A 13,852-nucleotide genomic window follows, 5' to 3' on the forward strand; every position below is an offset into this window, starting at 1 on the left:
CTGATTAGGGGTCAAGTTAAGCAAAGTTGATTGAGGATTATGAGAAAGGAGCAACAAATAAGGCAAATAAAAGAGCAGTTTAAACTGAGCTGAATTCATAGGCTTTGGAACATTTGGGGCAAAATAGTAGATCTATTTTAAAAACGAACCTGGGTAAGAGCCAAGTGGAGATTTTGCTGTTTTTATAAAGAAGCATGTAAATAGGGCAGTTAAAAACAAACAGAAAAAAGGCTGAGGAAGAAATTGCAGCAAACTTGGCAGTGATACTCCCCCCACTTCAAAAAACTGTCTCAGTAACCTTAGTAGTAATTGTAGTGCTTGCAAAGTTTCTGAACAGTGGGGGGGGGGGATATAAAAAATTGTGCTTGCTGTTAAGCCCTTAACATTTTATATATTTATATGCATATAATTTTGTGTAGAGTGCCAGATCTGTGAATCCACTGTACAAATCATTCCTTTCTACTGTTTGTTTAAATTATCGCTATTCTAAGCTATTTTATGATTTTATGCCATAATTATTATGCATAGCTTGCTAACTTGATAACGTGTGTACAGCAGAACAATGCCTTATACGGCTTTTGAAGATAGTAAGTAGTAATAATGATTAACTGGCCATGCAAGTAACCTTATCTCTTGTTTGTTTCTATGTCATTAGATTGTATATTACAATATATGGCAGCTAACAGGTAGTCTTACTAGAGGAATAGGTTTGGGTAAAATATCACAGTGGCAGATTGCTGTGTGGATGTCAATCATCCCACTTAGTCATCTAGCAAAGAAAGATTTCTGGCCATTTTGTTTTTGCCAAAAGTATACTTTACTGAAGCTTAGATGGTTACAGAAGTATTGTAAGCTGAATCTGAGGTTTTCCCGTGCAAACAATACAAAGTAAATTTTCCTCTTCCCCCTTCCCCTGATTATCTGTAAGTGTCCAATTAGGTGCTTGTATATTGTTTAGGAAACAGGTTCTCGGTTCCCAATTCTGCATATCGATAATTGACCTTGCCTGGCTGAAACTTCTCACAAGGCACAACTGGGCTTTCATCCTCCCCTTCTTCCCTACATTTCAATCTTTCTCTCACCCCACCCCCCAATGTCAGGCTGTCAGCTCATGAAGCTTGGTTAGGAGAGATGCAGCCATGATAATGGAAGTTAATTTTAGAGGAAGAAACTTCCCAAATCACTGTTTTATAGAGAGTTATGATGTGGGGCATGTACAACCTTAGAGAAGGCTGTAAAGCACTATGAAGTGATACATAAGTCCAAGTACTATTGCTAAACGTGCTAGCCTAAGAAAGAGGCAACAGCAATTATCCTACCAACTTCAGTATTGAGTTTGTATAGGTAAGGTAGAATAAAAACAAATCATCCAAATCATTCTGCAATTCTGCACTATAACTATGAAAGTACAGGTAGAATTGAACATTAAATAATAATGGCTTGACATTTTGATATAAACATGTGCTAGGATCATAATTTGGTTATTCTGAAATGAAGATGAGTATAGACTTCTTGCCTTGCATAAATTTCATGATTGTGTCCTTTAACCACACCAACATGCATTTAGTCTTGTTGATATCTTTCCCAAAGTGTGGTATATCATTTTAATATACCAGTGTTTAATGTACCAGTATTTTGTTTCCAATTAAATGTGACAAGGAGTCAGAATATTCTGAAGGCTTTCAGTTAGAATTAAGTCTATTAGTTGAAGAGTATTGGCCATTGGAGGAATACCCTTGATGAAAATATCTTAGAATATAAAGGACTTAATCTGTCATTCACAGTTTATTCAGAGAACCATTCTTTCCTAGTGAACACAACTACTATAATTCAACAATATTTGAAAATATGAAATTGGGATAATGCTGAACCATTGTATTTCCCCACAAGGAAGATGGAGTTTTCCCCAGTTTTGTAAATTGGGAGAAGGGCTATTCCCCTTTGCATTGCGTATTTACCAGAATATATACTGTGGTCCAGTCCATGGACTTGTTATTGAGCATGTCTGTCTATCATTCAGTCATCTATCCATCATCTGTCTATCCATTTATTATTTGGGGGTTGGGGGATTCCAGAATTGGTTTCAGTGGAAAATGGTAGTTTTAGATGACAAAGAAGTAAAACTACACAGTACACAGGATTTTTGTATGTATTTATAATCTCTAATGTTCCTTTGGAGAGAAGATTGTCTTAAATTCAAAACTGTCTTCTTTTGGGATTAATAGAGCATGTAATCATCCTTGGCCCCTAAATAAGCAGTATTTTCTGCTTCAAATATTTCTATTCTTCCAAATTCGGACTGAATGTAGGAGTTTGTGTTCTTCCCTTCTCGACTTGAGTTTCTGAGTATGGACTCAACTGAGTCCATAAATCTGTATTGCTGCACAAAGAAATAAAGATAACCAGAATGAAGCACAACATGAAGTCAGAAATATCAGTAAAATATTTTAAGTAAAAAAAACTAATGACAATTCTTACATGTTGAAATATAATTAATAAAATTCAAAATATTCTAAATAATGTATGCCAAAAGATAGAAAAGTAATGAAATGTCTACAGTGGAGGATTATAAAGTTAACTAAATCTGCAGAAATGGAGAAGCTGACCAGTTTGGTCAGGGAAAAAAAGATAAAGGCTTTTTTGAAAATCTGGAAACCCTATATGGGGATTTTGTTTAAAGAAAAAAAAAAGACTGAATTGATGGGTTTTGGATTTGGGGATTAAAAAGGGCCAGAGAGGATGGGGAAAGAATAAGATGATAATTATCCAATAGCAGGGTGGCTGGCATAACTATATGTTTTTATTTCTCTTTTCATTCCTTTTATCTTTCTTACTTTATTTGGATACTTCAATAATTTTACCTTCTCGAAAAATTTTAAATACATACTGTATGTGTTGGATTTAATGTAGGAAATGTTAAAGTAAAGTTGACATTTACTAATTTTCTTCCAAATGTTTTGCTTGCATCCATCAATCTACCATCTATGGCTGGAAGTTTACATATGTAAATCATAATATAATTTTTCTTCAAAGTTTCTACATGATATGGGAATTTTTTCAAAGAAGGTGGAAATTACATGATGGTTTCTCACCGTATACATGCTTGCTCCAATGATTTCTATCAGGGTTTTACTCTCACTGTGGAAGAATGAATTTCTTTCCATCCTGCTTAGTGTCTTTCTTTTGAATTGAATTGTTTTAAAAACAGCTATATTGGAAGGGAGGGGGGAATCAAGTTTCAAAAACAGGTTTGAAGTGAAAATAATAGCAGTCTGTTTGTATAGTACTTCCCTAAACAATAGTAGTGGAATAGCTGTTATTCATGGTGGCCATATGCTATATACAGAAGCTAGGAAGGGGGGGGGACTAAGTGACAAAAATGGCATCTTATTATCACAATGCAAATATTCTGCCTTTTTTGTATCTGCTTCATAATGTTGTACACATATCCAGGAAGGATGAAGCTTACATTGCAAGGGTGCTGCTGCTCTCCTCATTTACACAAACACCTTTGATTCTGTGAAGATTTCTGGCTACACATTTCAATGGTAAATTGGAAATTAGTAGGAGAGACTATTATCTTTCAGTCCTACTTGCTGTTTCCTATTCAGGTAGTCCTCAAGTAATAACCATTGCGATGGTGCTGAATGAGTGGTACCTATGATGAGTCCTTGAATTCTATCCATCATACCTCCCTCACAGTCATGTGATTGCAGTCCGGGTGCTTGGCAGCTGGCACCCACATGATGGTTGCAACATCCTGCAATCGTGTGATCATCATCTGCAACATTCCCAGCCAGCTTCCCACAAGCAAAGTCAATGAGAAAGCCAGAAGAAAAGTTGCAAATTGTTCCTGCTGCTTTTTTCTCCCCAAGGAAGCCCTCCTTGAGATTGCAAGGATCTAGTAGTGATCTTTGTAGGGCGTCCTCGCACAGTAGCATCCCCTCCCTAGCCTGTATACACTTGCACTGCACCACACTCAGGTGCTGCCCAGGACTTAATCTTCCAGCTGTTTCCCCATTGATTTTGCTTATGGGAAGATAGCAGGAAGTTGCAAGTCACAGTCAGTGAAGTCTTTGGTTAATGATCCACAATTTTCACTTAAAGTTGATGGCAACAGGGACTTGCCAGGATTGCTGTCACTAAGCGAAACGGTAATGTGACTTCATGCTTCATGACCATATCACTTAGCGACAGAAATTTTAATCCCAATTACTGTGGTTATGCAAGAACTACCTTTACGATATGATATATGATAGTCCATCATCATGTATCTGGTCTCTGAACCTTTGCTCTGACCCAGAAATTTTTTTCTTAACAATTTTCAACTCAGGCAACACTTTCAAGCATATTGAAAACAAAAATCCATATTGTATACAGTTTGTGCAGCTTTTCATCTTCATGTCAGTGCATACAGTGAAACCCCCTGCATATATTTCATTGCTGCTGAATTCCTTGTCTGAAAGGCTGTCCTGCAGACATTGCTGGTATAGTATTTAACAAATACTGTTTTTGTGGTTAGTGGGTTTGAGAATTTGGTCTTGTTGGATGCCGATAATGAACGTTCTTCTTAGGCAGGAGGAGAGGTCTATACATTGCCTGTTGAAATGCTACTACTTAGAAGGGGTCTTGGCAGGCTTTTCATGGTTGTGGTTCTGACCTTGATTTGCTCAGTGGGATGTTTATTTTATTTATTTAAAACGCTTATATAGCTGCCCATTTTGAATTGAACCCTGGGCGGCTCCGGTTTTGATGCTTGTGGTGCTTATGATCTGATTTGCTGCATGATTCTGTGAAAAGAGGCAGTCTCTAAACAAGAAGCCCCAAATCAAGCCACTGGCTGCTTTCAGTGTGGGGAAGGGGGGAGGAGGAAGACAGCATATATAGATAAATAAAGGGCCAAGACAGCATAAAGTGTCTTGGCCCTTTATTTATCTATTTCTCTCTCAAAAAACGTAACATTTAAGATGAAGCACTGAGGAGAGAATAGCAGTGTTCTTGTGTGAGAATGTCCTTGGAAGTATCTTGGCAACAAGGTTTGGTCACAACATGAAGAAAGTTAAAGGGTGTTTTTGCAGTCTGTTACAGCAGGCAAACGTTGCCTCATTTTCAGAGTATTTTTATAGTGCTTCAATAAACAAGAGGAATAAATCTATTCACAGCATCACATCTCATTACAGTACAATAAAGTGGACAGCTGTTGCCTCCTCATTTAAAATAAACCACAGCAGAGATTGTAAACAATTTATCGAGTTACAAATCACAGAAGGAATACTTTTTAAGATTACCTGAAACTGGATTTTGAAAAATGTATGGTTTTCACTTTGAGTGACAATAAAATAATTAAATATTGGTGTAGTTTTTCCCTGAAGTTATGACTAAGAATTCTGGGAGTTGTAGGGAAAAAGATTCACATCTCTGATAATTTAGGGTGTGGCCTTGGCCAAAGCTCAGTGCACTCAATGTATGTCATGGATCGCTTTAGAACAATGGTGGAAAGAAGGAACTGTGGAACTCTGAGAATGTGGTGTGTGGGAGAATTTATATGAAATCTTGGAATTGTAGCTAAGATCCATAATAAATACTTGAGTTTTGTAGGGAATTTTTAAAGGGAAAATTAGATTATGTGAGTTGATATTCGAGTTAAATCTGCTGAATAATAAATATGATCCATAGTTGAATAAGCTCTGCAGGCTGGACATTCTTACACAGTGGGGATGAAGGAGAGTAATTTTCATTGATGCAGTCTTTTTTCTGCAGCCCAGCCCTACCCGTGAACTCTATTTGAGAGTATAGATAATCCTTGTTTAACATCAGTAATTGGGACCAGAATTTCTTTCGCTAAGTAATGTCCTCGTAAAGTATGACATCAAGTGATCACATTACTTAATGACTGCAATCCCAGCAGTCCTAGTTTGTCTCATTAACTGAATGCCACTCGGTGATTAGGCAAGGACTATCCCAATCCAAGCCATTTCTGGCTTGATCCTACCCAACCTCAAGACTCAGTTGGAACTTCCTCCTCTTCAACTCCCCCCATCTGCCTATCTCCCCCCATCTGTGCCCCTTTGGCTGCCATGCACTCTGTTTGCTCTGCCACATGTCTGGCTCTGTGCTCCACTCCCTGCTGCCCTACACTCCAGTGATTCTGCCAGCTATGCAGGCCCTAGCTGTTCTTTACTTCTTCCTCCCATTGCTAACCTTCTTCCCATGAAGCCTTATCCTGATTGCATGGGGCCTTCTTGCTAGGCTTGAAGCAGCAGGGCCAGTGGGGTGCAGGGTAGTTGGGCCAGCAAAGATGGCAGAGTGGCAGGACGGCCAAAAGGACAGAGATGGGAGGGTTAGATAAGCAGGTGGGGAGAATCGAAGTGCCTCTGTGGTCCTACGTGTGGGCAGGTTGCCAAGAACATGAATTTTGATCATAACCGGGATGCTGCAATTGCTGTAACTACCATTTGTTCAGTGCTGTCATAACTTTGAACTGGTGTTGAATGAGGGGTCATTAACTCATGACTGCTTATACCAGTGGTGGCGAACCTTTGGCACACATGCCAGAGGTGGCATTCGGAGCCCTCTCTGTGGGCATGCGTGCCATGCCCCGGAGATGGCAACCATCCTTTTCAACCAGCCACCTGCTAACTCGCCGAGGTCCCACGTGGCCGGATGCATCCCAGCACCCATGCGCTTGCTGGCCTCTGTGTGCAGGGGCCTATGGTGTCAGGCAGCAGCTGCCCTGGCCCCTGCCTTGCCTTGCCTTGCCCTGCGATATGGCACCCCCGCTCTGCCTTGCCTCACCCCACAGAACCAGCCTCCTGCCCACCACCCCACCCGCCAGAGACCCCTGGATTTCCCCCAACTCTGCCCGACCCCCACAGGCGTCCCTCCCCAGGAGCAACATTGAGCTGGCCATGCCCATCTATCTGTCATGACCACTGTAGCTGCGCCCACCTAGCGGGCCACGCCCACCCAGCGGCCATGCCCACCCGGCACCCAGCAATACATAAGTGGGTTTTGGTTTGAAGTTTGGGCACTTGGTCTCTAAAAGGTTCGCCATCACTGGCCTATACTGAGCAACCTGATAGGACAATATGTTTTAGGGTCCTACGGGGGAAAAGGAAATAGGAATAAATTGTTCTTCCTGTTCATTCTTTGAAAATAATTAATTAAAAGATCTTCTGTGTTAGGCTTACTTAAGTAGATTGGAGCCCTTTTTTTCTTTCTTGGAACAAAAGATTTAGATCCAATTTAGTATATATAATTACTATATTGGTGTATCAAATAAACAAGTGGTAAAGCTTAAATAAGAATGTCAGGCTTACAGGCTCAATTTGTATTTCTTGGCAGCAATCATACTTATTTTAAAATCCAATATGATAAAATCTAATGAAGGGTTAGAATTAACTGGTGTTAAAATGTAGTATAAGTAGTGGAGAACAGTGTTGGTAACAAGGCTAGATCATATTTTAATGGAATGTTGTTTAGATTTTGTATCAGTATGTAAATATGGAATGCAGTTAGTTAGCATTGCAGGTTTTTTTGCAATATTCATATGAAGTTATTGAGCTGCCAGGGTGTGTATGCCTGTAAAATATGCATTAGGCAAGGCACGAAATGCTAATCTCTTTAAAACTGATGCCCAAGGTTACCTCTAAAAATAATTCATGTAAGTGTTTTTGGCATTTAGAAGACCTCCCAGGTAGTAATGGGAAACATTTCATTTGGAAATTTTAGTAATCCCGCCTTTATCTTTTTAAAACCATTCTCAGCAAAACTGGAGGAAGAAAAACGGGGATTTCCTAGCAAAGATTTTATATCTTCTGTTTATCGTTTATTTTTGTTGTGGAGTCACATTTCATTTGGGTGGCCTTGTAAATCCATTAAATATAGAAGTATATAAATATCTCGTGTTTGTACAGATCTAAGATAACATAAATAAATTGATCTGACGCTCTGTGCAATTTTGTTTCGCATTAAAATGAATTGCAGGCAGCATTTCATTTACTTTGTATGTATATCAAATATATTGATTTATTATTATTATGAGGTATCAAGATACACTATGCCAGTGGTGGCGAACCTATGGCACGGGTGCCAGAGGCGGCACTCAGAGCCCTCTCTGTGGGCACGCACGCCGTGCCCTGGAGATGGCAACCATCCCTCTTCAACCAGCCGCCCGCTAACTTGCCGAGGTCCCACATGGCCGGATGTATCCCACACCCATGCGCTCACTGGCCTCTGTGTGTGCGGGCCGATGGTTTCAGGCAGCAGCCACCCCGGCCCCTGCCTCACCTTGCCCTGTGACAATGGCACCACCGCCCTGCCTTGCCTTGCCTTGCCTCGCCTCACCCCGCAGGACGAGCCTCCTGCCCACTGCCCCACCTGCCAGAGACCCCCTGGATCTCCCCCAACCCTGCCCGGTCCCCACAGACATCCCTCCCCAGGAGCAACATCGAGGTGATCAGGCCCACCTTGGCCACACCCACCCAATCTGCCATGACCACCCCACCACGCCCACCTGGCACCCGGCGATAAATAAGTGGGTTTTGGGTTGCAGTTTGGGCACTCGGTCTCTAAAAGGTTCGCCATCACTGCACTATGCATATCAAATACGCTAAACACACTAGAGTATGAGAAAAAAACAAGCTCTTGAAACCACCCTTTAGGAAAAAGTCATGGATCTGTTGCTTCTCAATAAGAGTCTGAGCATACCTCTGATTGCTTGAATATATGCACCTACTTTATGAAACACTTGGGTATCTTGGATTATTTTCGATGGTCGATGGTCAGGAAGAAGGGAATTCCTTTTGCAGCCTGCCCAGAAGAGCAGTCTTTTCCTTGGTGCAAATTAAGGGTGGGAAGCAATAGAGAAGAAAACCTCTTTGTATTAATGGAAGACCTCAGCTTTGTTTATTACACCTTTAATTCCATGCAGTGAGTTATTTCATCTAACTCCAGTACCAGCAGAAAGATCCTACAAATACCAGCCTAAAGTTGAGAAAGGTTCTCTTACGCCCAGGCTCTCCTCTGTAATGCAGAACAAAATCTCCTCCATGAATAGGTTTTGTAAGCATGATTTCTTTTCTTTCTTTTTCTGGCTGTGGAAAGTGCCCAGCTAGAGATTAGTAGTGAGTTAGTAGATTTTATTGGCATAGTTTCAAGTCAGCAAAAGCAACCAATATGTAAGCAACTCTTAATTTAACATGGTTCTGTGAAACTCATATAAAGTGAGAGTCTTAACTGAGGTCTTGTTGTACTTTTGACCATATGGCTTGCTTTAATTTATGGAGAAAAATTCTAGTTTGTTTGTTTGTTTGTTTGTTTAAAGGTCAAAGACTATATCCAGTGATTTGGTGGTAGTAAATTGACAGCATGATATTTGTTTTCTTAGCACAGAGGCACCTTGAAAGTGTTGACGAGCAAGACTGGAGGAAATGAAAGGACAGTTAAGGTAACTGGGTTGCTTTGCCTTTGGCAACAGTAGAACAGCACATCTTTGCAGAGTGATTCTAGGATTAAAGAGATCAGGCTTACAGGTAAGCAGAGCCACAAACTTAACCACTGCTCTATCGTTTCTTTCACAGAAAGAGAATGTCTCTTTTTCAGATGTTAGCTGAAACTAATTAAAATTAATTGTATTGCCCCACTTTTTCTCCCTTTAAATTTATTTGGAACTTTAAAAGTTATTTTTTTTCCTGTGTTGTTTTCTCTTACGAGTCCAGTGTTGTTGTTTTGTCTTCTTTTATTTCTTAATTAGAGACATCAAATAATTACTCAGTGCATTCCAAGAGCTTCAGGCACCCTTGTTAGGAATAGGAGCTTGTTATGCTACTTCAACTTTGGTAAATTCATAAGTGTTTCATACCATAACCCTGTTACCCTAGCTTCAGTTTATCAACTGATACTTTTGTTTATATTTATATTTATATTTAAGTCAGATTTTATTCTTGGCAACTCCATAGACAAATCCACACTATTTTCTTGACAACATTTTTCATAAATCTTTTCTAGGATTCTTCCTAGGGTTAGAGAAAGGAACTGGTCCAGTGTCATCCAGCTGGCTTCCATGACTAAAGCAGGATTAGAACACACAATCACCTGGTTTCTAGTCCGGCACCTTTAACCTTGACACCACCCTGGATCGCATAATATGATAGAAATAACATCAACAAAAAAATCTTGTGACAGCTAAAATATTTCATAAAAAGAATAACCCAGCTCTTGCCAGGTTCACCTGTTTTTTTGTTTGTTTTTTACAAAGTACATCTGTGTTCAGCATTTGTCCCAAGAGCATGAGAATTTGACTTAAGTGATATATATGTGTTTCCCAAGGTCAGTTATGAACTATGAATGGACCCTGGGTCAGCCAACTTATCTATTGGCATTACAGTGTTAAAAATGACAGATCGATCATTAGCAGCTATAATCAAATGTCCATAGTTAGAGCCTTTGGGACATAAATAATCTCTTGTTTGTGAGCTCCCCAAGAGCATATAGGGGAGCATGATGTAGAATGGGACTTCTTCTTAACTGTTCCTTCTAGCGCAGAATTTACCCATTTTTTCCTTTGTTACTCCAAAGTGCTTATCAAAAAGTCCTTTTTACCCAATGTAATTAAAACACTTTAAATCAATTTAAATGTTCCTGTTGTGATTGGATAATGGGTGCGTGTGTCGTAACCCAAAGAAAAACCACTTTTACCCAATTTTGTGTAATTTACCCAGGTTTGGGAAGCTTTGTTCTAGCAGGTGAAGAACATTACTTTCCTGTTTGATGCACAGTAATGCTAAGAGATGAAATAACAAATCAACTGAGCATTAGAATACAAAAGACTAGGTAACTATACAAACAACTGTCTTTTTTGTGATGTAATCCTTTAGTGTTTCCCTCTTAATAATTCTAGGCAATCCAATGGCTGACCAAAGGATGGACATTACCTCCACGATCAGTGATTTTATGTCACCTGGTCCCACTGATTTGATCTCTAGTTCTCTTAACTCTTCAGGAATGGATTGTAACAGGAAAAGGAAAGGAAGTTCTACTGATTACCAGTAAGTGTTTCCAACCCATATCACACTTCAGCTGTGCCTTGACTTTGTAATGCACTTCTGTTTTGGCATTTGCACCTTACTTTCAGCAAAAACTATTAGGTCTTCCTCAACCTGTATAAAGTGCCAGCATGGATCTATTAATCCAAAATATACCAAAGTAAATATGTTTGCTTTGCAAACCTTGTATAAGAAGTCCCAATCTCAAATGTCTGTATTAAAGAACAAAAAATTATCTGAGACTTTATGTCTGATTCTTGGAGATTGTCTGGACAAGACAATCTAGGAAGGAGGCAGTTCCAAGCACTTTTCTGGGCAAGAAGTGGCTTGGAACTGCCTCCTTCCTAGATCTGAGAGAAAGTGACTGGCTCAAGATCATCTAGCTGGCTTTGTGCCTAAGATGGGACTAGAACTCTCCTGGTTTCTAGTCTGATGCCTCAACCACTATACCAGTGATGGCGAACCTTTTAGAGGCCGAGTGCCCAAACTGCAACCCAAAACCCACTTGTGCATCGTCGAGTGCCGGGTGGGTGTGGCCCATTGGGTGGGCGTGGCCCATTGGGTGGGCGTGGCTGCAGTGGTAATGGCAGATTGGGTGGGACTAAAAAGTTCAATCAATCAATTCCAACTTTGCAAGATCTTTTTTTTCCCCGCGAGAAGTTGAAATTGACTGATTGATTGAACCTTTTTTTTTTTTTTTTGCACACGGCGTCGGAGGCCTAAAGCGAAAAGGTTTTGTAAAACCCAGCTGAAGGTCTAGGACTGGGGCGACGGCGCGCGTGCCCACAGAGAGGGCTCTGCGTGCCGCCTTTGGCACCCGTGCCATAGGTTCGCCACCACTGCACTATACCAAACTTCAATGTTGAAAATAGTTAAAAATAAAATTAAAGATATTGTCACTGTTCCAGTTGTACAATTTTCACAGTTGGAACAAATGTAGCAAAAATAAAGTATTTTCATAATGTGTGTATATATATATATGTGGGCAGTATGCCAATAGACATTTTTATTAATAGTATAATGTACAATTTATCTCTTTTCAGACTCGATGGGTTTTCTTTTGAGTAAGTATAAAATTGTGTGATGGTGGGGAAATCTTATTATAGAATTGACTATTTAAAAGTACCTCAAATAAGAACAGTGTGAAATAGATTCAGTAGCATTAAATTTTATAAGCCTGATACAATACTTTTAAAAAGCAAATACTTGGGAGCATGTACAACAGATAGGAAAAGTTTCAGTTTAAACAAATGTTGGTTGCAGTTGAATTGTTAGCTTTATGTTCCTAATAGTTTCTAAATCATTATCTAGTTTAGAAAATGCTGGACCTGCAATTTGGGGATCACACACATCCCTGTAAGTTGTAATGTAATCTCCAGTGTTTCATTCACATTTGTTTTATAGATCTCTAAGAAATCTCTAGAAAATAAGTTTTCTCTTTTTCTTATGTTCTGAATAGTTTTCTAAAGATTTAGGATTAAAAAAAGAGGTTAATGAATTATTGTGGGTAGACACCGTTGACAGCAGAACATTTATCTATGTATTTCATTTCTGTTCTAGACTTCCTTTCAACAATTTAATCCCCATTCTGTTTTCCACAGACATGTAATATTTTTTTTAAAAAACAAACAAACACAAAATTACTGCTTTCTTTACCCCCCCCCCCCCCCCATTTTCTAACACTTGAGCTAGACCGGGGATATGCAGACTTTTCCAGATTGAATACCATAGTTAGTCTTTAAAGCCATATTCCAAATCGTACTTTGAACTGTTGTAGAGGGAATATAATTTAATAAGGAAGGAATTTCAAAGAAACAGGTTTATAAAAACCATTTTATGTTGTTGGAATCTTGGGGGTTGGTGAGTATTAATGAATTGAAAGGAATAAACAATTCAGCATTTCAAAACAATTTTAATATTTCAGTAATATATTAAAATGACTATTATCTATATAAATAAAAATGTAAATGTTCGTTTGTTCAAAATCTTAAATCTCCGAAAGTTCTTCACCGATTGCTTTGAAATTTTGACACAACATTGCATTTGAATACGCGCGTGTTTTTATATACCTACTATTATATAGATGTCACACCTGTGACAGGTAAAAACATGCTTTTTTGAAAAACAGCGCCATCTGTTGGACGTAAAAGCAACACATGCTAATCAGACTGAGCCACAGCAACGCATGGCCGGGTACAGCTAGTAATAAATATTAAAATATACGTCAACACCCATCAACACCCTACTCAACTAATAAAAAGACACACACACCCAAGAACTATATAAATAATATCCATAAAATAGCCTAAAGCACACATTCTGGTGAGAGAGAAGTTCTCTGAGGATGGGCACCAGCACAAGTCCAAAAGCTCAGAAGATTAAGTCTCTAGTCCCGGTGACCGATCCATACTGGATCCTGCAAAAATATAATGCAGAGGTTTATATAACTAAATCTTTACCCACAGTTGTTATTTGTGCTGCTTAACATCCAGTGTCTGAATATTGACAAGAGAGAAAGATAAACATCTATTGTATATTTCCTGGGGACTAGAAAATTTAATAGCTAATCTTACAAGAATTATGAAAATTGTTTTCTTCCTGCAATATACAGTACAATATGCACCACATAATAGGTTTCATGTTCTGGTAATAATATAAAATCACACTAGGCATGCCAAAGCTACAGATAAGAGGGAAATTTTCCACTTCTTGGTCTTCCCTTCTTTTTACTGAGGGAGTAGGGACAGGAAAACCTACCCAAATCTTTCTCATTTTCTTATTGAGTTTTCCCATTTTTAGCCATGCCT

General features: G+C 39.2%; 1 protein-coding gene across 1 annotated transcript in view; it reads left to right on the forward strand.

The window, feature by feature from the left end:
• Window positions 1-13,852, forward strand: part of ARNTL (aryl hydrocarbon receptor nuclear translocator like) — a 48,077-nt gene that overhangs the window by 9,286 nt on the left and 24,939 nt on the right. The window contains exons 2-4 of the mRNA XM_029284875.1: window positions 9,389-9,533; window positions 10,901-11,048; window positions 12,089-12,109. Of these exons, the coding sequence (XP_029140708.1) occupies window positions 10,909-11,048; window positions 12,089-12,109 (161 nt within the window). The 5' untranslated portion in view covers window positions 9,389-9,533; window positions 10,901-10,908. The remainder of the gene's footprint in view (window positions 1-9,388; window positions 9,534-10,900; window positions 11,049-12,088; window positions 12,110-13,852) is intronic.

This window comes from Protobothrops mucrosquamatus, unplaced genomic scaffold, assembly GCF_001527695.2.
Source record: "Protobothrops mucrosquamatus isolate PMUCROS unplaced genomic scaffold, P.Mucros_1.0 scaffold1047, whole genome shotgun sequence".
Lineage (NCBI taxonomy): Eukaryota > Metazoa > Chordata > Lepidosauria > Squamata > Viperidae > Protobothrops > Protobothrops mucrosquamatus.